This window comes from Podarcis raffonei, chromosome 5 (assembly GCF_027172205.1).
Source record: "Podarcis raffonei isolate rPodRaf1 chromosome 5, rPodRaf1.pri, whole genome shotgun sequence".
In the NCBI taxonomy this organism is placed as follows: Eukaryota; Metazoa; Chordata; class Lepidosauria; order Squamata; family Lacertidae; genus Podarcis; species Podarcis raffonei.
The window spans coordinates 21,749,456-21,772,242 of record NC_070606.1 but is presented as its reverse complement, the minus strand read 5'-3'; the positions used below and the strand labels follow the sequence as shown (position 1 = coordinate 21,772,242).

The 22,787-nt window shown below is 42.0% G+C and overlaps 1 protein-coding gene and 1 long non-coding RNA gene across 4 annotated transcripts in view; one reads left to right on the top strand and one right to left on the bottom strand.

Annotated features, from left to right (window-relative positions):
* Window positions 1-22,787, top strand: part of LOC128413783 (uncharacterized) — a 34,982-nt gene that overhangs the window by 2,155 nt on the left and 10,040 nt on the right. The window contains exons 2-3 of one of the 2 annotated variants that reach the window (XR_008330455.1): window positions 14,677-14,809; window positions 15,790-15,940. This is a non-coding gene — a long non-coding RNA (uncharacterized LOC128413783). Of the gene's footprint in view, window positions 1-14,676; window positions 14,810-15,789; window positions 15,941-22,787 lie in introns of those variants that run through there. The other variant, XR_008330456.1, reaches the window with a different exon arrangement.
* Window positions 1-22,787, bottom strand: part of RET (ret proto-oncogene) — an 89,761-nt gene that overhangs the window by 66,172 nt on the left and 802 nt on the right. Inside the window, exon 1 of one of the 2 annotated variants that reach the window (XM_053388190.1) lies at window positions 7,898-8,089. The exons of the other annotated variant lie outside the window; for it this stretch is intronic. Within the exon in view, the coding sequence (XP_053244165.1) occupies window positions 7,898-8,054 (157 nt within the window). The 5' untranslated portion in view covers window positions 8,055-8,089. Of the gene's footprint in view, window positions 1-7,897; window positions 8,090-22,787 lie in introns of those variants that run through there. 2 annotated transcript variants of the gene reach the window in all.

Sequence of the window (22,787 nt, the reverse complement as noted above, 5' to 3'; positions counted from 1 at the left end):
TTGCTTGTTTAAGTTAGGAAAAGTGGGTAATAGGGACACTCACAGATGGGGAAGGAACAAAGTTCAGGTCATTATGGACTTGGATTGAAACAGGCTCAGGGGTTTTAGAACCATGAAATTCAATTTCCAATCTCCAATCCCCCATCACTAAATATTATTTTAGTATTTTCCCATGGCTTCTCTTCTAGTTCATTTATTTAGCTCATAAAACGTAAAAGACCACTTGATTGTAAAAAGAAAGCCTCAACAGAGGGGAGTTGGAGCCCAACAATGGATAGAGGATATCCCAGGCGACTCTCACTCATTTTTTAAAAAAGCTCAGTGGGAAAGGAGTTCCAAAAAGTAAACTGACTTTTAGAAGAAGGCCACAAAGAGTTTCTGAACTTACTGGCTTAAAGGAACTTTAGTTTAAAAATACCTTTATGGCCTTAGCTCTTGACCACAACGCTAAAATATAATGCTGACACAGTGGGGAGAAAAACGCTTCAGATATGTAGGAAGGATGAACAGTTTCTAATTATGGTGTCACCAGAGATGGAGAAGCTATATTCAGAGATAGAGAATGAACTTGCTGGACTTCCTTTTCTCCACAGAGGCTTCATTATTGGAGAAAATCCCAAAGTAAAATTGCTCAAAGCCTCCATCCTGAAAAAAAAAAATTTTTTTTACCTTGGACTATAAAAATAAATGCTTGCAGGCCAAGTAGTCATCACTTTAAAGCTTAGCATATGGTAATTGTATCCACATGGCGAGATAGATGGCTGCCTGGAACCTCTAACTACATGGTAAAACTACCATTGTTACCAAGGCTCAATAATCTGGGCGAAATGGAGAAGTAACAGGATGGTAGGGAGAAATGACTCCCCCACAAGGTTACATGTGCACACGGTAACCTTTTAAATGGCTATCTGGCAATTGCCAGTTATTTGTGACTACCCTGAAGGATTTCATTACTAATTTAAGAGGTGTAGGAATTCAAGCATACCGATAAGACACATTCGCTGACTTGAAAGCCTTTCTCCTCCTCCTGGATGCCTATCGGCTGGTTTTGATTACTCAGTGCTGAGAAGGTACCAGGGGAAGCTAGTCAATGGGGACAAATGGGCCACTGCTCCAACAACTTCATTCTGCCCTCAGCCAGCTCCCTCCTGCCTGCATCCTTACTTGGGACACAGAAGGAAGCAGGGAGCTCGGTGCATGTGCAATGGCAGAGCCAATCCAAAGCTCCTGGCATTGCGTCCTCACCAAACTCTCCACTGCCTTATCCCCCCCTTTCTCAGTAATCGGAAGTGACAAATGGCACTAGGAAGAAAGGGGACCTGCCTGCATCACTGCATCCACCATGACTGTTACAACCATTCCAGGGGGTGGCCCTCTCTCTGTCAGCTTAGTTTAGTGTTGCCAACCAGCACTGGAAGGCACTCTGCCCATTCTCTGAAATATCCTCTTCTTATGAGAAGACTGATCCTTCTCCCTGAATGCTGGCTTTGGGCTGAGCCCCAATGAGCCATGGCTCATATTACCCTGACATTGAGACATAGCCCGCCAACTAAATATGGCTCCTGCTCTGTTTTCTTGTGAAACCGCAAGCAAGCTATGGGTGGGGTCTAAAGTGCCATGAATGATGATCTCCTTTCAGCACCCCCTTCCAACAGCATCCTCTGCTGCCCCACAAAGCCACCCCCACCACAACGTTTCTGAAGCAACATCCTATGATGCCCAATGGACTCTCACCAGCAGGAAATAAAACCCCTTCCACTTGAACGGAAACACTTTCCACTCAAAACACTGGAGAGAGTAGGTTGGATCCTGGCCATTATTTAACTTATCCAGTCATCACTTTTACATTCTACAAAGCCAAATGCTTCAATGGTGAAAGAGGATTACAGTTCCTTGTTAAACATTAAGTATTACAACAAGTACCGCAAAGCTGAATTGATTTAAAGCTTTTGTTAATTATTGACGGGGGGGGGGGGACAAATCCCAATTGATTGTATTGACAGTTACGGGAATTTTTTTTGGGGGGTTGAGGTTCTTTGCCTTCTGGAAGATAACTGTGATAAGGAACAAAAGAGAAAAAGAAAAAAGGTCTTTCCAACTAACAGGTATTCATGCATGCATGCATCCGTCCATTCATTCATTTCCCACTCCAATTTATTTCTTAAAAAGTTGCTTTTGCTGGAGGATGCTGCCTCCAAATCAAATGTGCAACTTTTGGTTCATAATGCCCTTGTAGAGGGAAAGACTGATAACTGGAGAAGGGAGGTGAAGCGGAAACCTAAGGAATCGGGACTTGGAAGAGACATTTGAAAAACTAGAGCCAGAGTTACATACTTATTTAACTGCTAAGAGCTTGTAAACACAAAATTATACTTTTCACTTAATGTGGGCAGCTTGTATGATCCTGGCATTGCTATTGTGTTGAGGATGGGAATGGTTCCCCATGCTCGCTATGACCACAAGGAGGTAGGGGTCCCTGGCCTGTGTCTATTAATAGACCTCAAGTCCAGTGTGGTATCTGTGACGTTGTACTGAAGGAAGTGACAGGCCAGCATACCAGGTTGAATTGTAGAGTTGGAAGAGATCCTGAGGATCATCTGTCCTACCCCCTGCAATGCAGGAATATGCAGCTGTCCCATAGGGGGATCAAACCTGCAACCTTGGGGTTTTATCAGCAGCATGCTCTAACCAACTGAGCTATCATGTTGGCCTCAGAATCTTTTTCAGGCATAGAATGGAGGTGGGTGCCCAACATTAGTTCCTGCATTTGGCAAGCAGTAGGAAGCTCCTGGATTGACCAGGACTGAGAAAAATACTATTGGCCCAGTCTGAAGAGGAGTACCTTTTCTTCCTCATAGCAATACAATAGGTATATAAATATACCTATATATATATATAGGTATATATATACATATACATATATATATATATATATATATATATATATATATATATATGGGGGAGGAGTCCTATAATGCATCTATTATTATTATTATTATTATTATTATTATTATTATTATTATTATTATTATTATTATTATTATTATTATTACATTTTAACCAAACACATATTGAGTCAGGCCCAGACCTTTTTAGAGAGCAGGCCAACTATGTCCTCTCCTCTATACATGCACGTAAGTTCTGTCTCAATTCATGAGCATAGGATAAGAACCTCTCCACCGTTATCATCTCCAGACTTTGCAGAAAAGTCAAATGCTTATGTTGTGACTGAGAGGATTGCAGATCCTAAATATCTGAAAGTTCACCTTCATTGTTCTTACATGATTTCCCTGCTACTATGTTCTGCTTCTCAAAGATTTTAATGGCTCCCTTTTTGCATTAAAAAGACAGATGCTGTCATTTTTCTTTGGCAACATATAACAAGAAAAGCACAAAGATATAATCTAATACCGTATTATGTCATATTTAGACATATCATTGACTGTTGGCATCCAGCTTGGAACCAGGAAGATATTTATGCCGACTATAAGAGCTCTTCAAAAGGCTACGTCTGCTAAAATCACTTTAAGAGAATATTACACATGACATCACCCATCAGTGACTACACTGACTCAGGGCAATTACTGCTAATCAACTTAGACTATATCTGTGTAGTTATTTTTAGATGTTTTATTGATGTTGATCAAGAAAGCCTACTGTAGCACATCCTTTAACCTAGTTGTCGTGATGGTCAATTATTTCAGAGGTATGGTAGCTTGTTCCTCTCCATGCTATGTTCTTTCATTCATGTTTGAATTTTCAGTACTGTTATTTCAAGCTTATTGTTAACGAGACATATTAATCCATTGCTGAGCAAGATTTGCCCCTGCTGGGGGTTTTCTGTACATGGACTCACACTGAGCCAGTCTGAACAACTTTCAAGGAGTGTAGTGAGGCTATAGTCATGCATCATAGATTTTACTATGATGCAAAAGTTTTGCCTCCACAGTCACTTACGGACTCACTGTTAAGACCGTGTTCATAGAGGACAATCTTACTCGGCTACGAGTGATTGCCAAAGAAGAAAAAGCTAGGGATTGAACCTGGAATCTTCTGCATGCAAAACTGGTGCCCTACGACTGAGCTATGGTCCTTCCCTATCTAATCAAAATGTGTCGCATGGGCCTAATGTTGTAAACGTAGAAACAAAGAATTGTGGAGTTGGAAGGGATCCTGAGGATCATCTAGTCCAACCCTCTGCCATGCAGGAACATGCAGCCATCCCATAAATACAGGAATCAAACCTGAAACCTTGGCATTATCAGCACCACACTCGAACCAACTGAGCTATCCAGGCTGACTTAAGAATGAACCAAGCGAAAGAGAACTGCACAATCTTAACACACACACACGAACTCAAAACCAATGGATAACTGGAACAGCTTAACTTGCAGACAAAATGCTGCTACTGCTTTTTTTTAAAATCCCCTTCTTAAAATGACTTGCTGATGCTTAAGGTAAGTTTATGTGGTATTTGTAATATTCCCTCCCAAAGACGTAACTCAGAAATTAAAAGACACAACAGTGCTAAGTTTTGCCCTTGATTTGCCTAACCTGCTATTGCTATAAATAATCCTTTTCCAGCAGCAGCTGCCCCGATTATTATTTCTTAAAAGGCAAAAGCTGCTCCACCTGGCTCTCTTGCTTTAGTAGCCAGGCCCCATCTGAAATCTGTGATCTATTGTTCTTGCATGAGCACACTTCAAATGAAATACGGTCTGTGGTCTCCGTTCAGGGCGCAGCGGAAGCTGACACCAGGTAATGCAGTCAAGACCTTTCCTTATCACTGTATCTATTACCAACCGTACCCACTCATTGAAACAAAGCAGGTTCAAAGGGCTAAATCTCCATGTCCTTCTGGCTTCTGAACGCTACACTGTACTTTAACGTGTTGTTTATTCCCTAGTAATCAATGTCACCAAATTCAAGAGCTTCGACCTCCCCCAGGTAAGAGTTTAGTGAGGCAGAAGAAGAGCAAAGAGTTCTCTTTGCAAAAGTGATTCATTCATGAGAGCTTTAATGGACTGGGTGGGTTTTAGAGGTAGACAGTGGGAATCTGCTTTCAATTAACTGTGTCTTATTTATGCCTCTTCCCAAACTGTCGCCACACAAGGCAAGTTGCCCCTCATAACTAAGTAACAGGATAATGTGCAACCTCCGGGAGAGGGGTTGGTAAAAAGCACACACTCCGGGTAATGCAAGTACACAATGCTCTAGGGAACACAGCAGATTTTAAACAAAATTGGGGTTTGATCATGTATTATGCTTGGAGTCTTTCCCCCTCCACACAGGAACACACAGTTTTATTCCTCAAACAACAGCAAGAGTCAGAGGAAAGCTTTTGAGCCATGCAAAGTTTAAAATGTTAGTTGTCAAGGCATGCAATTTTGCACTTTTCAAGCACCTTCCCCAAGGTTCCTCAGAATTTATATGTTTTTAAAATGGGCAGGATTTTCTGGGCCAGGTTCAGATGTAACAACAAACTATGGGTTGTTGTTACACAAACAAGCCAGCAAGAGCCTTGGACTTGTGTGCTTCCCCGTTCTCTTTGCATGAAATGGAAGGAGATCTAAAAGCGTCCATTCTTGTTGTGTTAAAACCACCATTTGTGGAAAGCCAGTATACCGAAACATAAATGGAGCAAATCAGTAGTTTTACTGAATCTTGGGCGGTAGAGGGGGGTTGCCTTATGAAAACCACACATCACAATATCTTTCCAACTGTGCTCTGGTGAATCCTGAGTTTCCTTAGAAGCTTACTGAGGTAGTGATGGTGGCAAATTTCTCGAAAAGAGTTTGCCCACCACTGATGACCTTTCCCGTGCAAATGAGCAGCTGTATGGGAGCATTATATTGCTAATAAGCCTAGCTAGCTCTCCATGAGATTTACTGTTCAATCTTGGAACGTGACCCAGGATCTACTACAACAAGGTTGGAAAATCTGTAGCCCTCCAGATTTATTTATTTATATGATTGATCTATTGCCGGGGGGGGGGTTTGAAATGAAGCACATAGAAAAAGCCCATGAAAGTAACACAAATCCCTGAATGACATATTAGTTGTTGGGAGCCAGTCAGCATAGTCACTGGGTCGGGGATGATGGGAGTTATACAATACACAATGTTTCCCAGCAGACAAGCCAACTTGGAATGGTCTCCAATAAGCTGCTAAACTTGAAAGTGTACAGGATGGAAGGCAGCTCAGGATACCAGATTTTGCTGCTTATAACTGCAAAATGCAATGACAGCTTTCCAAAAATCTGGGAGAGGTGGATAATGAAAAATATACCATGAGGCCTCTTGCATGACTAAGCACAGAACCATTAAACATGTAGTGATGAGTGTTCAAACTGAACTCACTCCAAAAATGCTTCTATCTGAAAGAGCATCACCAGACTCAACCAAAGACACTGCCAGTTTCTCACCTTTCATTTCTTTCTTGCTTTCCCTCTTCCCCTGACCTCCAGTATCTGGCAAACACTGAGGAACAGTCACTTCATCACCACTCTTCCTGTCAAATAAGCCACTGGGCGAGTTCCCTCAACAGTTAGGATTCCATAATAATGCAAAATGAACTTCATGATTAGCAATACTCAAGGAGGATTGTGATCTCTTTTCTGCTTGCCTAATCCCTACTGCCCATTCCCGTCTTGTTTTCCGAACATATCTGGCAACTGGCTTATTAATTGCCGGTGTATCAGGTACTGTAATAGAACTATATTTGTATTTCCAGAAAAATTGAAATACGATCCAAATGTGGATGCCACGGGGAATATAAAGATGATTCACAGCACAGGGCATTCATAAAGTTAGGCATTCAGAAGTATCAGATAGTCAGCGTATGGAAATGTTCAGAAGAACTATAAGGAACTAGGAAAATAGGAGTGAATATATGAACTAGAATGAAAAGCAGTTCGTCTGGGTCCAGGTTAAGATAACCTCCTAAGACAAACCTTGGCTTTGCTCAGAAACAGCAGCAAAAAAAGGAGCAAAGTTGCTGGGAGCTCCCCTTTGAGAACCCACATTTTTGCACTAATCCAAGGTTGGGCCTGAGGCAGCCCATAGCTCAATGGTCCTAGATTGGTCCCAAATTCTGGAAAGCCACCACCAGTCAACAAAGATCATACTGATCTGGAGGAACCAAAGGACCATCGCAGTGTAAGGCAGCTTCCCATATTCTTACTGGGTCACTTCAACGCCATACATTTAAAGCACTCTTACACCACTTGAACAGTTACAGCTTCCCCCAAAGAACCCTGGGAAACCTAGTTTGTTAAGGGTGCTGGGAACTGTGTGCAGGCTCTCCTAACAGTTCTCTGCACCCTTAACAAACTACAGTTCCTGTGATTTTATGGCAGAGGCCATGACTGTTCAAGTGGTATGAGAGTGCTTCAAATGGGAGCATTTTAGGTGCATCTCTGAAGCCTCCTGCCTAGATGTCTTTAGGCCTATATGATGAACCTCATGTATAATCCCCTGAGCAGAAGGCATTCCAGGAACTACTCAAGTCCTATCCTACCATCACTGCCAACTTTTAGTTGATATACTTTTATTCAGGTTTTAGGCATTGCAGGAAGGTAAGGCAGGGCTGGACTTTCCTCCCAATCTTTCCCATCATTAAAAAAAAAAAAACCAATCGCCTCTTCTCCTGGTTTCTCAGGCTTTGTTAGGAAGGAATCAAGTGTCTCGCTTTAGAAAAACCTGAAATATTGGAAACCCAAGCATGTGACAAAGTGTACCATGTGCTTAAACAGTTTGCTTCTCAATATTTGTTCCACATGCTTACAGCTTTTTGTTGTTCTACTGCAGAACAATGAAGAGGTGACAGTGAAACCTTTCAGCTGCAAGTCAAAATAAATGAAGGTTTTAGGGAGTCTCCGGAAAGGAAGAATGTGGTACCTCCAATTCCTTCTTGGTATGGTTTATTTAATTTGGAGCATTCCCATCTTTCCTTTCTCTCCAGAGCCTCTGCTTCCACTTCCGCTGCCATCCGCTCTTCTCCCCAGGGCAAATAATTAGGAAGCATTGGATGCCAGAAGGCTAGCTTTCTACTCATTGCAATGCAGTTCAAATTAAGTGCTTCCTTCTGGAATATCCTGGAATTAAAAGAGGAAGCTCTTTAATGGCGAAATGTATTAGACTGTGAAATAGACTCCGTGCTCCCCCAGGGCAGGGCCTGCTTAAGAAAGTTAAAGCTTGCTGGAAAAAATGTGCTTTAGGGAGCTACACTGAAGGCACAAAAGGCAAAGTTCCAAATGATGGGAGTAATTATTTTTTTAAAATCCACTGAGTTAGCTTGGAAATGAGATAGATAGATAGATAGATAGATAGAGAGAGAGATAGATAGATAGATAGATAGATAGATAGATAGATAGATATGCACGTTCGATAACAGCCATCACATTGCAGTTTCACTGGTAGAAAGTTATGGGGCAGCTTTGTGCAATAGAGATTGGCAGCAGCAGCAACAACAAAAGCACAGAACCGAGGAAACTGCCTTATTCCAAATGGTCCATTTAATAGCCATTCAGGGTTTAAAACTTAAGATGTTACCAAGTCTACCTGGAGATACCAGGGGCTGAACCTGGGATCATCTGCATGGCTAGTATGTGCTCTACCACTGACCCACAGCTATTTCCCATTGCCTGGCCTGGTCAAAATTTGGCTTAGGTACGGAATGCAAAAGACGTAAATCACAAAACATGTAGATTGCCAGAAACAGTCCTCAAACTCTCCCAAAGACCTGCACACAACCTAGCTCTAGCTGCAACACTGTGGAAATGAAAGGTGCGCACTTCCCATGCCCGGTGTCCTCGGAGATGCCCGATAGGAACAGCCAGTTGTACCACCTTCCCAGAGTGAAGAACTGGGCCAAAACCAAGAAAATGAAATTTCAATAGGGACAAATGTATGGTTCTACACTTTGGCAGGAAGAACCATCTGCCAGTAGTACCTGTGAAAAGGATCTAGAGGTCTTGCTAGACCACAAGCTTAACATGAGTCAACAATGTAATACAGCAGCAAACAAAGATCATGCTATTCTAGGCTGCATCAACAGAGGTATAGTCTCCAGGTCAAGGAAAGTCATAGTACTGCTCCATTCTGCCTTAGTCAGACCACACTGGGAATACTGTGTCCAGTTCTGGACACCAGATTTGAAGAAGAATCTTCAAGCTGGAATGTGTACAAAGAGGGTGACCAAGACGATCAAGAGTCTGGAAACCAAGCCTTACGAGGAATGGTTGAGGGAGCTGGGTACATTTAGCCTGGATAAGAGGTGACGGAGAAGAGATATGATAGCCATTTTCAAATAACAGATGGAAGATGGAGCAAACTTGTTCTTTCCTGTTCCAGAGGGTAGGACCAGAACCAATGGCTTCGTTACAAGAAAGGAGATTCCGACTAAACATCAGGAAGAACATTCTGATGGTAAGAGCTGTTTGATAGTGGAATGGACCGCCTTGAAAGTGGTGGACTGTCCTTCATTTGAAGTTTTTAAGCAGAGGTTGGATAGACAACGGTCATGGATGGTTTAGTTGAGATTCCTGCATAGCAGGGAGTTGGAGCTCAGAGTCCCTTCCAACTCTACAATTCTATGATTCTATGAAATCTGTTTTGATGGACTGGAAACCAAACCACCTACTTTCCTATTATCTCCTTTGTAAGTTTCTCCTTAATGTTGTTGTTTTTTAAAAGAAAATAAAAAATAAAAACAACCCATTAGAGTAACAGAAGCAACTTTTTAATATCTGCTAAATATAATGTTTAATTAGTTTTCTAAATGCATATGCCATTAGCTAACCATTAGGGATAATGTACCCATCTTCCTTTGCAGAATCAGAGAAACCACTGATTTAGTTAGACAGATTCTGAAAGGTAATTTGGCAGAATAAGTGTATTTGTATCATGATTAACTGAACAAAGTTTTTTTTAATAAAAAAAAACATTTCTGCTAGTGGCAAGGCGTCATTTATTCTGAAAGCTTTCTCTAATTCTACTGGCTCATTCATGCCATTTCAGACATTTATTTTTTAAAAAAATGGTGTCTCTGAAATACAGACTCTTCATTTAAAAGTACAGTTGTTGAGAAAATTCTTTGAGCAATATAAAGCAAACACCCAGAAACATATTTTGTAGGAACAAGGTGAGAAAGACACAAATCAGGAGTATTTAGAGCAGTGGTACTCAAAGGGTGTGGCAGGAGAGGATGGCAAGTGTGGCGGAAAGATTCAAGGGCAATCAAATAAACATTTGAACATATCAGCACAGTTATGGTATAGTGTAGTATTAGGCTAGGCCAGGCTAGGCTAGGGAGAAATTGATGAGATGAGTTTGTCTGTCTCAGATCCAACTTAATATAAATGAAATTGCCCAGCAAAAGCAAGCTCACACCTCCAATTGAGTTTCCATACATAGTTAAGGTAAACATGCAAGGGGCTTTTTAAAAATTATACTTTGGGAATGATTCCTGTAGCTACACTATTTTATACTTTCTGGATGTCCCGTGATCGTATTATAAAGTAATTGTGTGAAATGTTAAAAATCAAGCACTGCTAGGAGTTGCTTCTTTTTGTTTTCCAATGTATTTCTTATCAATAAAAAAAACCTGCTGTGGCATGAGCAGATTTTTATTATGAAAGTGTGGCCCAGAGAAAAAAAGTCTGAGAACCACTGATTTAGAGAGTCTGGGGCAGATACCAACGTGCACTCCTACTAAACCCTTCCTCCAAAGGTCTGCAGGGTTCTGAAAGCACCACTGAGGCAAGAGGGAGAGACCATTTTCCTGCTATTTCCCTAACCTCCTCCCACACGAATCCTCAAACTTGCCAGGCCTCTTAAGACAAACAGAAGGCATAAAATGCATTCTCTTCCCCCATCCCTTCCTCCTGTCCTCCTACTCCATCCTGGAATAAGCTTTTTTAAGTAAAAATAAAAAGGTTGCAACAGTTTTAAGACTTCTAGGAGATAATATTGAGTTGGATCAAGACTAAGGACACAAAACAAGAGTTCCTGGAAGTGTGCCTTGAGACCTAAGGACACAGCAGATCTCCTCTCTGCCTGCAGAGGTATCCAGCCTCTCAAGGCTCCCCTCTACAGGGGTAGAAAACTCTGCTGCCCTTGCCCACTTCACTGCTGGCACTTCAATGGCAGTAACATCTACGGAGTGAAACCTCCCATTCCGCCCACATCTGCCTGGAAGCGGGGAAGGGAGCAGACCAGCTCTGGAGCTGGCATAGTTGTGCCACTGCAAGTAGTGGGAGAAAATATAAAGGGAAAATACATGTCTGAAGGTGGGGGCAGAGGGAGAGAGAGGGAGACAGAAAGACAACAAGAAATCTTCCCTGCCAGCCTGAGCTTGGATTGGGCAGTTCTTCTGCTTGGTTTTTCTCTTCACTGTGCCCAAGGATTATTCTTAAATTAGTCTTCAGTTTGTCCTGTTGGTTTCGATGAGACTAAAGCATGACTAGCTTAGACTGAATCCAGCCCAGTCTCTGATCACAGAATGGAATAGCTAGTGGCCTTTCTAGATTCTACCATGGCTTCTGCTTGAGCACCCAAAGTGCAGATGGATGCAACTTTCAGCATCAAAAGTGATTAATACTTCCAGCACATTGTTTGGAAGGGCTTTTTGTTGTTAAGCTGCATCCTGTAATATTTGTACACAACAGATGCCATAATATCATTAGGAGACCATACGGTTGCAATCACAACTACTAACTGCCTGAATTAATAACAGTTTCAAATTAATGAAGCTTGGGGCATCATTGCCATCCTTCATGAACATACATTATGAATCTCTAAAAGTAAATTCCCATCAGTGGATCATTAACAGGGAAATACCATTTTTGAACCAATCAATAACACGAATCAGCTTTTCAAAAGGCACTTGTGCAGGTTTTATTCAAAGAAATAGAATACCAGACGGACAGAGCAGGTACCCTTATTAACCTCTTAATGCAGAACCATATCCAGGAAACTCTACCAGCCTTGCATTCAAACAGCCAGTACAGGCATCTGGAGCCACATTCCACACTTCCACCCCATGACTCAACCTGCACTCTCAGCAGCATCTCCTCCTCCTCCAAGCAGCCCCAGGTTTTCCTAGCTGGAAGCATCAAGGAAATCACTGCATGGGCTGTTTTCAGATTTTGCTTTGGCAGTGACTGCTCTTGCCTGTAGCTGGAAGAGATAACAGTAGGGAAAATCACAGATGAAGCCAGAGAGAGAGGAAAAGGAAAAGCAGTTCGTACAGCGAATGCCTTGTTTTCTCTGGCAAAGAAAAGCTGTGGTGGCTGCGAGGGTGAGTGGCTGGCAGCAGTGACAGGGAATCTCAACTTGCCAAAAGCACAAGGCTAGAAGAAGGCTCTCCAGCTGGAGAGCCTAGTCCTGGCAGAGCTGGAGACCAACCCAGGAGCAGAGAAGCTGCACTGTGCATAGTATCTGGCTGCACTTATGGGGACTCTTAGCTGGTTGAGCCCTGTTGCAACATATTCCCTTTAGTTGCCTATGCTCACTGCTGGAACAAACAAACAACAGTCCAGAATAGCGATGTTCCTGTAGGGTGCTAAGGTACTCGAATGGATGAAGTTAAGGAACTAATGTGCAAACAAGTATAAGGTAACTAATGTGTAGACAAGCTTCAAATTGGCAAGTCAGCCAAAATAGTTTGCTTCTTCCTGACACTAATGCCCAAGCTCTGTACCGTATATGAATATTTAGATCACCCCATTGATTTTGGCATATTATCTTTAAACAGTACTTAAGACTATGGTCTGGAATTTGAGACTCTTGGATTCACAAACTGAACCCAGTCTTCTAGGAGTGCATATGGTACAGTGGTACCTCAGGTTACATATGCTTCAGGTTACATATGCTTCAGATTACAGACTCCGCTAACCCAGAAATATTACCTCGGGTTAAGAACTTTGCTTCAGGATGAGAACAGAAATCGTGTTCCAGTGTCGTGGCAGCAGCAGGAGACCCCATCAGCTAAAGTGGTGCTTCAGGTTAAGAACAGTTTCAGGTTAAGAACGGACCTCCGGAACGAATCAAGTACTTAACCTGAGGTACCACTGTATTTAAAATTACATACACACAGGCTGGGTAGCATGCAGGCTGTTTAGCCACAATTCAGTATTTCTCATGACTGGATATATGTCCATACCTTATTTATTTAAGTTTATACAAACATCAAAGAGACAGATTATCTTCATTAACCTTTGGAGTTCAGATCTCTTTACTCCTACATTCTAGATCACTAGATACTGATTGAAGTTTGAAGGTGGTATTTGTTTATGGATGAAAACAAATAGCAACTTGCTGAGAAATAAATGTGCTTGAGTGAAAAATTTACATAATATTGGGCATCTAGATTTATTCTATTATGGACTTGGAAGAGTTTTGCTTTCTACAATGTGACATTTCAGGGTGTTTTTTGGCTCACACAAAGTAAATCATATTCCCAGTTAAAACCTACAGCCCTTCTTGCAGCAGAAACTGTACCCAACAATAGTAACCACAGGCTAGGTCAGTGTCCACTAGGACTTCTAAGGGTTTGGTATACAAATACTAGTTTCCACTTATCCTACCATAACCTAGTATGTAGATACAAGATTAATGCGAACCATCAGTCCATGTGACAAACCTAATTTAATAAAGTGGTCTGCCCTATCTATCATGTCCCACTGAATTCAGTATTTCACATAAAAGTGTTGGCTTTTCAATCTTCATATTTCTTGCCATCCAAGGGGATCTTTGGTCATAACAAAACTCATCAAGAGATACAGCAAAATAGGTAAGCGATAAAGGATTGGGGGCCGGAATTCTGAGAAGAAAACAGAGCGCAAGAGCATTATTTTCTCCCACCACCACAACAAAAGTTGAAAAATTGTTTAAAACAATTGAGCCCAATCAGATCATGAGACCACCCCCATTAAACTGGGAAGAGGGCCTTTTAAAAGTGAGGTGGTGGGACCCACCTGAGGCATGACAACCTAAGTATGAAACCAACATCTGATATTTTTATATTCTTTGGGTCTGCCCAGGTTTCTGCACTCTTTGCCCTACAGTGGGTTGGTTCTTCCCCATCACAACCAGGGATCCACATATCCCTTTCCCCATAGAAGTTGTTTATGTCTTGGGAGAAGGGCCCTGTGTCCCTGTTGGCTAAAGATACTGCATCTGCAGTGAGGAGCAGGGTTTTCACTGCCAATTGCTCTGAGGATACGGAACAACCAACCTTCTATGGTTCGGAACTCTGCTGTGCTTTTAAGCATTGCAGAAAGGATGCAAAGCCAGTCTCTTCAAAGTGCCTATGGCTCTTGAACAAGCTTCTAGATCTTTACTGCCATATTGTTGTTGCTGGAAAAGAGTATCGTTTTTCTTTAACGGAACATTGTTTATGAGACTGTGATCTTAGATTATGTGATATTATGAATGGTATTGGTTTACTGTTTAACTTTGTTAGAAGTTGCCTCCAGTCTTGGAGAAGCAAGAAACAAGTGCTTGAAACAAACATCCCCATCATTATCTATGCCATTTAAAGGAAGTCAACTGTGTGCCCAAAGTCTATTTTCTCTGCCTTTAAAGTGCAGGTCATAACCCAAGCGAAAATTCCAAAACAGTTTGCCACAAGGGAAATGCAAGTGTACTGAAACAGTGATTTTAATCACTTACAGATGATGCGACTTCAAGGCACCCAGCTACCCACAAAAGAGGCTGCCTGCTGTAACTCTGCACGAGACCAAGTTCTGGCCTTCTAAGAACAGTGACTCATGCAGAAACACTGGGGTTGGACTCATCTGAAGGAAGGTTATTCTTACTCCAACACATTTAAGTCGTTTAAAGGAGTAAAGATCATGAAGCGTGCCTCCAATTTTAACTGAGGAATATAAGTGTGCCACACACCTGACAATTCCAGACCTGCATGTTAGAATCAAGCCTCCAACTAAAACCATAAAAAACAAGGGATGATTTAGTGCACACAGTGGGGAAGGGATGAGAGGCTTATCCCTACCACCGTGAAGACTTTTGCCCAGCCATCATTTTGCCAACTGGAGCTCCAAGAACAGAAGAAGCCTTTGCCAGGGGAAAATGTGGCTATTTGGGGAAGAGAGAACACAGGCAAGCAAAGAGTTCAACTCTCACTACCATTCATGCTGCATTTTTAATTGCCCTCTGTCCTGCCCCCGTTTTTAAGAATTCACTGCAAGTCCTATCAAGTCATGCAGTCACTGCAGCTAGTTTGTTCCTCAGCTTGCAGGAAAAGTGCAGTAATGATTGACTTACACCAAGACTGGGGAACCTGTGGCCTTCCAGATATCACAGGACTAAAATTCCAATCATCCCCAACTACTGGTCACGCTGGTGAGGGCTGATGGGCACTGGAGGGTTCTCCACCTTAAACTCCAAAGGAAATCACACATTTCCATGAGCCTCCTCTTACCAAACCAGACTGACATCTCAAAAAAAAAAAAAAACCAACCCACCCTGTATCCACTTTTAACCTGGCCCTTGACTTTACCAGTGAACTGACTTTACTGTCTGCTCTCATTACCACTTCCCAGAAGTGGAGATTATAATATATGTTAGGCTCTTTCTTTCTTCCAGCATGGGGCGGGGGGGAGACGACATTGAGAGAGACCATTTAAAAAGGGATTTGTCCAGATAAAAGAAGCTAAGGACACACGGCACTCGTGCATTCAGCACTCTGTAATGCGGTTTGAAAACATGCGTTGTCTAGGTTGTCACCCTGACTGACAAACGGCTTTCTCCTCCATTAATATTCACAGGGGATGCTTCTTTTTAGCATCATGTGTAAAAACAGCCTGGCACTTTTCAAAATGGTCTGCAAATAAACCACTTGATGCCAAACTGCTGAATATAGATGTGGACCAGATCAGATCATGTAAGCCAAGATCATCAAGATCTAAGCAAAAAATTCCCTTCATCCAGAGGAATTCCTTTCCTGTTAAAATTAAAAGAAACTTTGCATGCAACCCATAAGTAACCAGAATCTCCTAGGATATTTAGCCATGGGGTAGAGTGGGGGAACAGTATCACCACATCAGTAATACAGTCCAATATTGAACAGAAGATATACTTACTAAATTAATCCATATTAGTATAATGAATTAAAAGCATTCTGTAGCGCAAAGCAAGCATAACTGGCAATACATGGCCTTGTGGAATGACTGTGTAAGGAGAATTCCAGTTGCAAGTAAAGAACCAATATTTTACAGTACAGCAGAGATTTAACTATATGTCACTGGTATGTTTATGAAGTTATACATAGTTTAGTTTTCATCACAAAAGCAAATAATTTTAAAAAAAATTAAAAGCATTCCACACAATGGCTATTTCTGTCTTCCAACTTTAACAAAGGAAGACCTATACAATGTGTGTTTTATACGATCAATAGCTGTTATTATGAATCCCTACTGCAGAAAAAGTTTATTACTAAATCGAACATGTCTCCAGAATACTCAGTGGCTATAGGTCTTGTTTGTACCTAAAGCTATGAAGGGAAAGCTTAGTCTGAACCTGAGCCCTATCTATAGTTGCTGCAGCCTGAAACAATACGCCAGCTGAAACACAGCTTTTCTTCAAAATTCACATATATGCTGTGCTGTTCACCAACCAAATAATATTTAGGAAAATGCCTAAAAGAGGGGAAGGGTGCACAAAATAAATATATTGGTTAAGTTAATACACAGATGTGTATTAGTGGAAACTGCTTGCAAAACTGTGTGTTAGTCAAAACTACATATAAAACGTGTGTTAAAAGAAAGCTACTAAAATGCTAAAAAAAATATAATGGGGATCTTTAAAAAAAAGTAACAAATTGCAGCAAAATTCAGAGAACTGAATTTAAGATTGGCCATTATTCACTCAGGATTTAGCACAAGGAAATTAATAAGCAGTTTCGGTAGCTTTTCCCCCAACTTGGTTTTGACCCAATGGTGGGCTGTTGACTTTAACACCAATGATTCCTGGTCCACCAACTGGTTAATTTAAATTAGGGGTGGGGAACCTCCAGCCTGGGGCTAAATTTGGCCCAATGTGGCCCTCAATAACTCCCTATGTGGCCCTTGGGACTCTTCCCAGTCCAAGCCTCCTTCTGAGGCCACAGCCCTTCCCGGTACTATTCAACACCCTCCTCAAATGCCTTGAACTGTGCCTGGTTGCCTGAATGGAGGATGATGATGTGCATAGGAACTTCTAGTTTTTGTGGTGATGGAATGTACAAAGTACAAATGTAAGATTCATATTTGTGTCCCCACACCTCATTTTTATCAACTCTGGTCCTGCCCACCAATAGGATCTGGCTCCCCATAAGGTTGCCCATAAGGTAACTGTGGTCCTCAGGCTGAAAAAGATTCCCCACCTCCGTAGGTGAAAAGCCTTATTCACAGTAGAACAATATCTGCCTATAGTAATTCTTCTATAGGGGTGGGGAACCTCATAGGAAACCTTCCAGGTGCAGAGGCCACATCCCAGAGGTAGGTAGGGCCAAGGGCAAAAGTAGACAACAAGTGTGACTCCCACCATTGCAAAATAGGCTAGATTCAGGCAACACAAAAGTCAGAAGTATCAACACACACCCCTCTATCCTGTTAAGGCAAGCAAGCAGTACAGCGGTACCTCGGGTTAAGAACTTAATTCGTTCTGGAGGTCCGTTCTTAACCTGAAACTGTTCTTAACCTGAAGCACCACTTTAGCTAAGGGGGCCTCCCACTTGCCACTGCGCCGCTGCCACACGATTTCTGTTCTCATCCTGAAGCAAAGTTCTTAACCCGAGCTACTATTTCTGGGTTAGTGGAGTCTGTAACCTGAAGCGTCTGTAACCCGAGGTACCACTGTATCACCACAGCTTGCCTTCTCTGGGCAGGAATCTCTGGAAGGAGCAACAGTGAATCACGGGAGCCCAGAGAGCAGTCTATAGTGGTGCAGTCCAGGCAAGTGAAAAGCTGTCCTGAAATGCTAGCGACTATGAATAAACCAAAGACGCATTACAATCCAAGCGCAAGCCATATTTCTTTTCTCTAACCTTCAGTATGGATTAGAGATAAAGGCTTTTTGTCTTACTCGTAGCAGTCTAAGATTTCATTGTTCTATAAAAATAATAATGAGCTCATGACTAATACCTGACGGTCCATAAATTAAATAAATAAAAACATCCCAACAAAAAAACATAAAAAGATCAGGCGTACATGTTCACCATCATTTTTCCACATCAACTATTAATTTTACAGTGGTACCTCGGGTTAAGTACTTAATTCGTTCTGGAGGTCCGTACTTAACCTGAAACTGTTCTTAACCTGAAGCACCACTTTAGCTAATGGGGCCTCCTGCTGCTGCCGGGCCGCCGGAGCACGATTTCTGTTCTCATCCTGAAGCAAAGTTCTTAACCTGAAGCACTATTTCTGGGTTAGTGGAGTCTGTAACCTGAAGCGCATGTAACCTGAAGCGTTTGTAACCCGAGGTACCACTGTATTTATAAAGCATGGTGTGTGGAGGGGGCGGGGCGTTTGTGTGTGTGTGTGTGTGTGTGTGTGTGTGCAATCCTGCAGTTGACATTTGGCTGGCTTAGTTACCAAGTGGCGTAAGTGCCATTGCCACCGGTGGAGAGGAAGGCCCACTGTCAGGGTACCACCTATGTCCTCTGCCAACAGTGTGGGCCAAAACAGGACATTCCTTGTGGGTGTCAGGGCAAGTTCCATGAATAATGCCAAGGATTCTAAGCTGCCACCACGTGCTCCCAAACGGGCATCAAAGCTATGCCAGCCCTGGGACTGGCCTACTTCTCGCCCTTTGTGAAAGAAACAGAAATGGGAACAGCAGCTGCACCACTACCTCCTGCCCAGGGCACGGCTAGTCAGCAGGACTTTGGGTGTGTTGGCTACTCAGCCACACACAACAGAACTGCTCTTTGTTACATGCTTCTCTGCATATGATGAAAACATCCATCAAAGCGAAACGATTTAAAACCTGTGTGGCCCAGAGCCTGCAGCAGCAAAATTCCCATTTGGAATCCGTCATCTCTGAAGTACTTCTCAAATAAAAAATGCTATAACTTCCCAATGAAAAGGGCACACACACAAAATTTGTCGTACTTATGAGTTCCATAAGGAGGGCATCCCAAACTCTGAAACCATTGCCCTGTGCCCTCATTGTTCCAACATCAGTCGAAGAGAGTATGCGGGGGGGGGGGCCTGGCCAGCCCAAGACATGCTGGTATCTGAGGCAGAACAGCAAATGAAACCCCCTGCCACATGCACCATCAAATCGGGGTGCATTAAGTATCAAGGCTGGCCAGGTTATTTTAGCACCCAAGACACAAAGCATTACAAGCAGCTCTCCCTGGGATTAAAAAATACAATATATTTGTTGCCCGTTCGCAATTCCCAAAATCAGCTGTCTGAAGGCAGCCACCTCACTCTATGTAACAGGAGGGCTAGCACTCTCAGCAGCTGATTGTAGAGGTATATATGGGGGAAATGCTCTGTAAAGCAGGGGTTTGCGGTCCACCAGTGATCTGCATGCCTCATTCAGGTGGTCCATTGTTGTCTGCCTGTGAAGAACAGCAGGAGCAGTGGCTGTGAACAGTTGGCGCAGTGCATTAAATATTCACATTGATTTTAATTGTATTTTTACTGCTTCTATTAGTTTTCATATGTGTATTTTATTATTTGCTGAATCCAAACTGCAACACAATAAAATATAATAAAACAAACAAACAAACAAAAAACACACCCTAGCACAGCACATTACATTACAATTGCTACAGAAGGCAAAAAACCAACCAACCACCATTAAGGGGTCTATCAAGACCCTCAGCAATTCTCAAGCGGTCCATGGGGGGAGGGGAGTTTGGGAATCACTGCCCTAAAGTACACACATAAGGCGGAAGCACTTTTTTCTTTTTAGAGGTACATCTAAATTGACCCAAACATGACAAGTCGGTGTTTTGAAAACACCTACACCCCACAGGCACACTCAGAGACAGGGATGGGGGGGGCATGCACAGAGGGAAATGCAGCTTGGCTACTGGGTAGCAGGGGAAATGGCCCTACCTAATTGGTCAAAGATCAATAAACCTGAGCAGCTTTCAAAATTCATCCAGAAGTCTACAGTACTTTCCCATTACCTATGTGGATATTTCAGAAACATAAATAGGAGCTGGTGTCACACCTCTTTCAGACTTCATTTCTCCCACACAATAGGCACCTTTTGTGCTAGACACCCTGCATTCCTAATTAACATTGTCCTAATAAGCATCTGCAGCTATGTTGACTCAAAAATTTAAAATGGCATTAGTCATCTACTGAGGCCCACAAGCGGAAAATGTGCACCTAAGGAAGCTAACTTTGTTACTTTGCTGAGGAAGGGGGCACTTCCAGTGGCAAGTTTGTTTTCAAGCCTCATGAGGCAGGAGGCAAGTGTCTCGCATGTGAGACAAGAGCAGGAATTGGACTTCAGCCCCACTTTAGAATGTTATCTCCTGACATTGACTCTTAACACTCGTTCATGATGCTTTTGAATAGAATAAATATTTAGTCAATGAGATAAATAAAATGATTAGCAGATTTCAGTTCACATGAAGCTCAACTAAGATAACGAGGAGAAAAGACGGTTAGATAAAAAGACTCAGCTATGCCTCCTGTTGCACCCACAACCTATATTTGGTATTTAAGGATCAATCAGCTTCGGTGAATAAGGAAGGAGGAAACTGAGCAGCATTTGCAAATGCTCACTAAAAGGAAGTTCAGAACTGGCAAGCATTCAAATATAAATGTGCTGCATCCTGCAGTTCTCTAGAACAACCTCTGGTCCTATACAAACCAGTGTAGTGGGGAGTTCTCCTGTGCAATGCCACCTCCCGTATGTTGGGGTTTGTAGATAATTAAGCTACTGAAATGAATGTGAGCTGCAAGCTCCTGCACATTTAGATACTGGTTAAACAGAAGAACTTTCCCTTGCATTGTTCCCTTTATTGCAATTTTCGCCATTGACCATTGGTATTTTTCGCCAGATCTCCTACACCTCCAATTCCAGCCCCCCCACAGGAAAATCTGCGTTCTTTTCCTTTCTATCTAGATCTTCATTCAGCATGGCACATGCTGCTAGACAGGTGTTAAGTTACATGGGGGCAGCACTACCCAGCACACAAATATAGCAATGGGCACATCTGTAGCTGCTAAATTTCTGCTTCTCATACGCACAAGCTCTGAAAGAGAAAAAAGTTCTGACATACACACACCCCAATTCACAAGCGGCACAATCCAGATTCACAAGCATTCACAGCATCACTTCTGAAACAACCCTTCTAGCGGTTTTCCATTTGTTAAAACCAATAGCCCAATTCTGCAGCCAATTCTGCGCACATTTGCCAAGAAGCAAGTTCCATTGAATTCAATGGGACTTAATCTCAGGTCACTTCCACAGTATTGTCATCTAAGAAGCTTTGATATTTAAAGAAGATGGGCTATTTTTGAAAATGTGTTTCTATTCCTCATCCAGTATGCAGATGTTAAGAACATAAAAGCATAAAGGTTACAAACATTAAAGAAGTAAAGAAGGCGGCAAATTAATGTTAAAGGGAAAAACATTCAGTTTCTAGATTAGCATTTGCACTAAAAACCATATTCAGTTTAAAGGAGGAGACCTAAAAGCAGCTTCGAAATTAATTTGTGATAAATATGGTGCTGCATTTTACAGTGAAACATCAGTTTCCAAAACATGAACATGTGTATTCAAAAAATACAACACTGTACTGCTGGGGGGGGGGAGAAAGGATTTTGGGAGAATGATAATATACTGTCCTTCCCTCTCCCCTCCTTCCATTTCCACCCATACCATCAATATTTAGATTGTAAGCTCCTATGGGCAGGGACCTGTCTAATACAAAGAGGCATAGCCTAAGCAAAAATCTCTATTAAACACATTTCTGAAAACATTCAGTACACTTTTGAGTATAAAGAGAAAACAGGGCTTTAAAATGTTTGCATTCTATCGATTTTGACCTTGATGTTATGGTTTCAAGCTACAAACACCAACTGAAGAGACACAGAAGTTTAGATTGAATGGTGGACTTAAGGAAGATCTGAAATAGGGTAAGGGGCCCCGGGTATTCTTAAGAAATGTGTAAGGCAGAAGAAGAAAAGGCTTGTGTATGTCAATCAGTGCTTCCAAGACTCAAACCAAAAACCTCCTTTTTTCACTGTTTTTAACTGATGGCTATTTAAAACCACTGTGAACTGGCTTAAAATTATTAATCACGACCCAGCATTCGGCAAACGATCCTCTTCTAGATCAGCCACTGATGTCTACCTGAAAAAAGGTATTCCTTTGTTTTGGCTTTTGTTATTTTGAATGGTTTAAAGGGGACCCTCACCCCGGGAGAGTGCGAACAAGTTTCTTTACAACAGACAAACTTTGATTTATTCACGTAAACATCAGAAACGCTTTGGCAAACACGGCCAGATGGAGGGGAGGAAGATAATGGCTTTTTCTGTTTGCCTTAGAAACTAAACAGCTGCGGGAAGCATCATCTGTGCGGCGAGCCAATAACTTTTCATCTTGTAGGCTCTTCCATTTATCAACCTGAAGCCAATTTAATTTGATGATGGTGGGGAGAGAGAAAGATATTGTTGTTTTTTAAAGATCTTTCATAAACTTTTAAAAAGTCATTTCCCCTTTTTGCATCTTGATTTGTTTGAAATCAGGGTTTATACACAAGAATGATGAGATTGTAAAAAGAAATAAAAGAGTAAATCAAGAGCTAAAG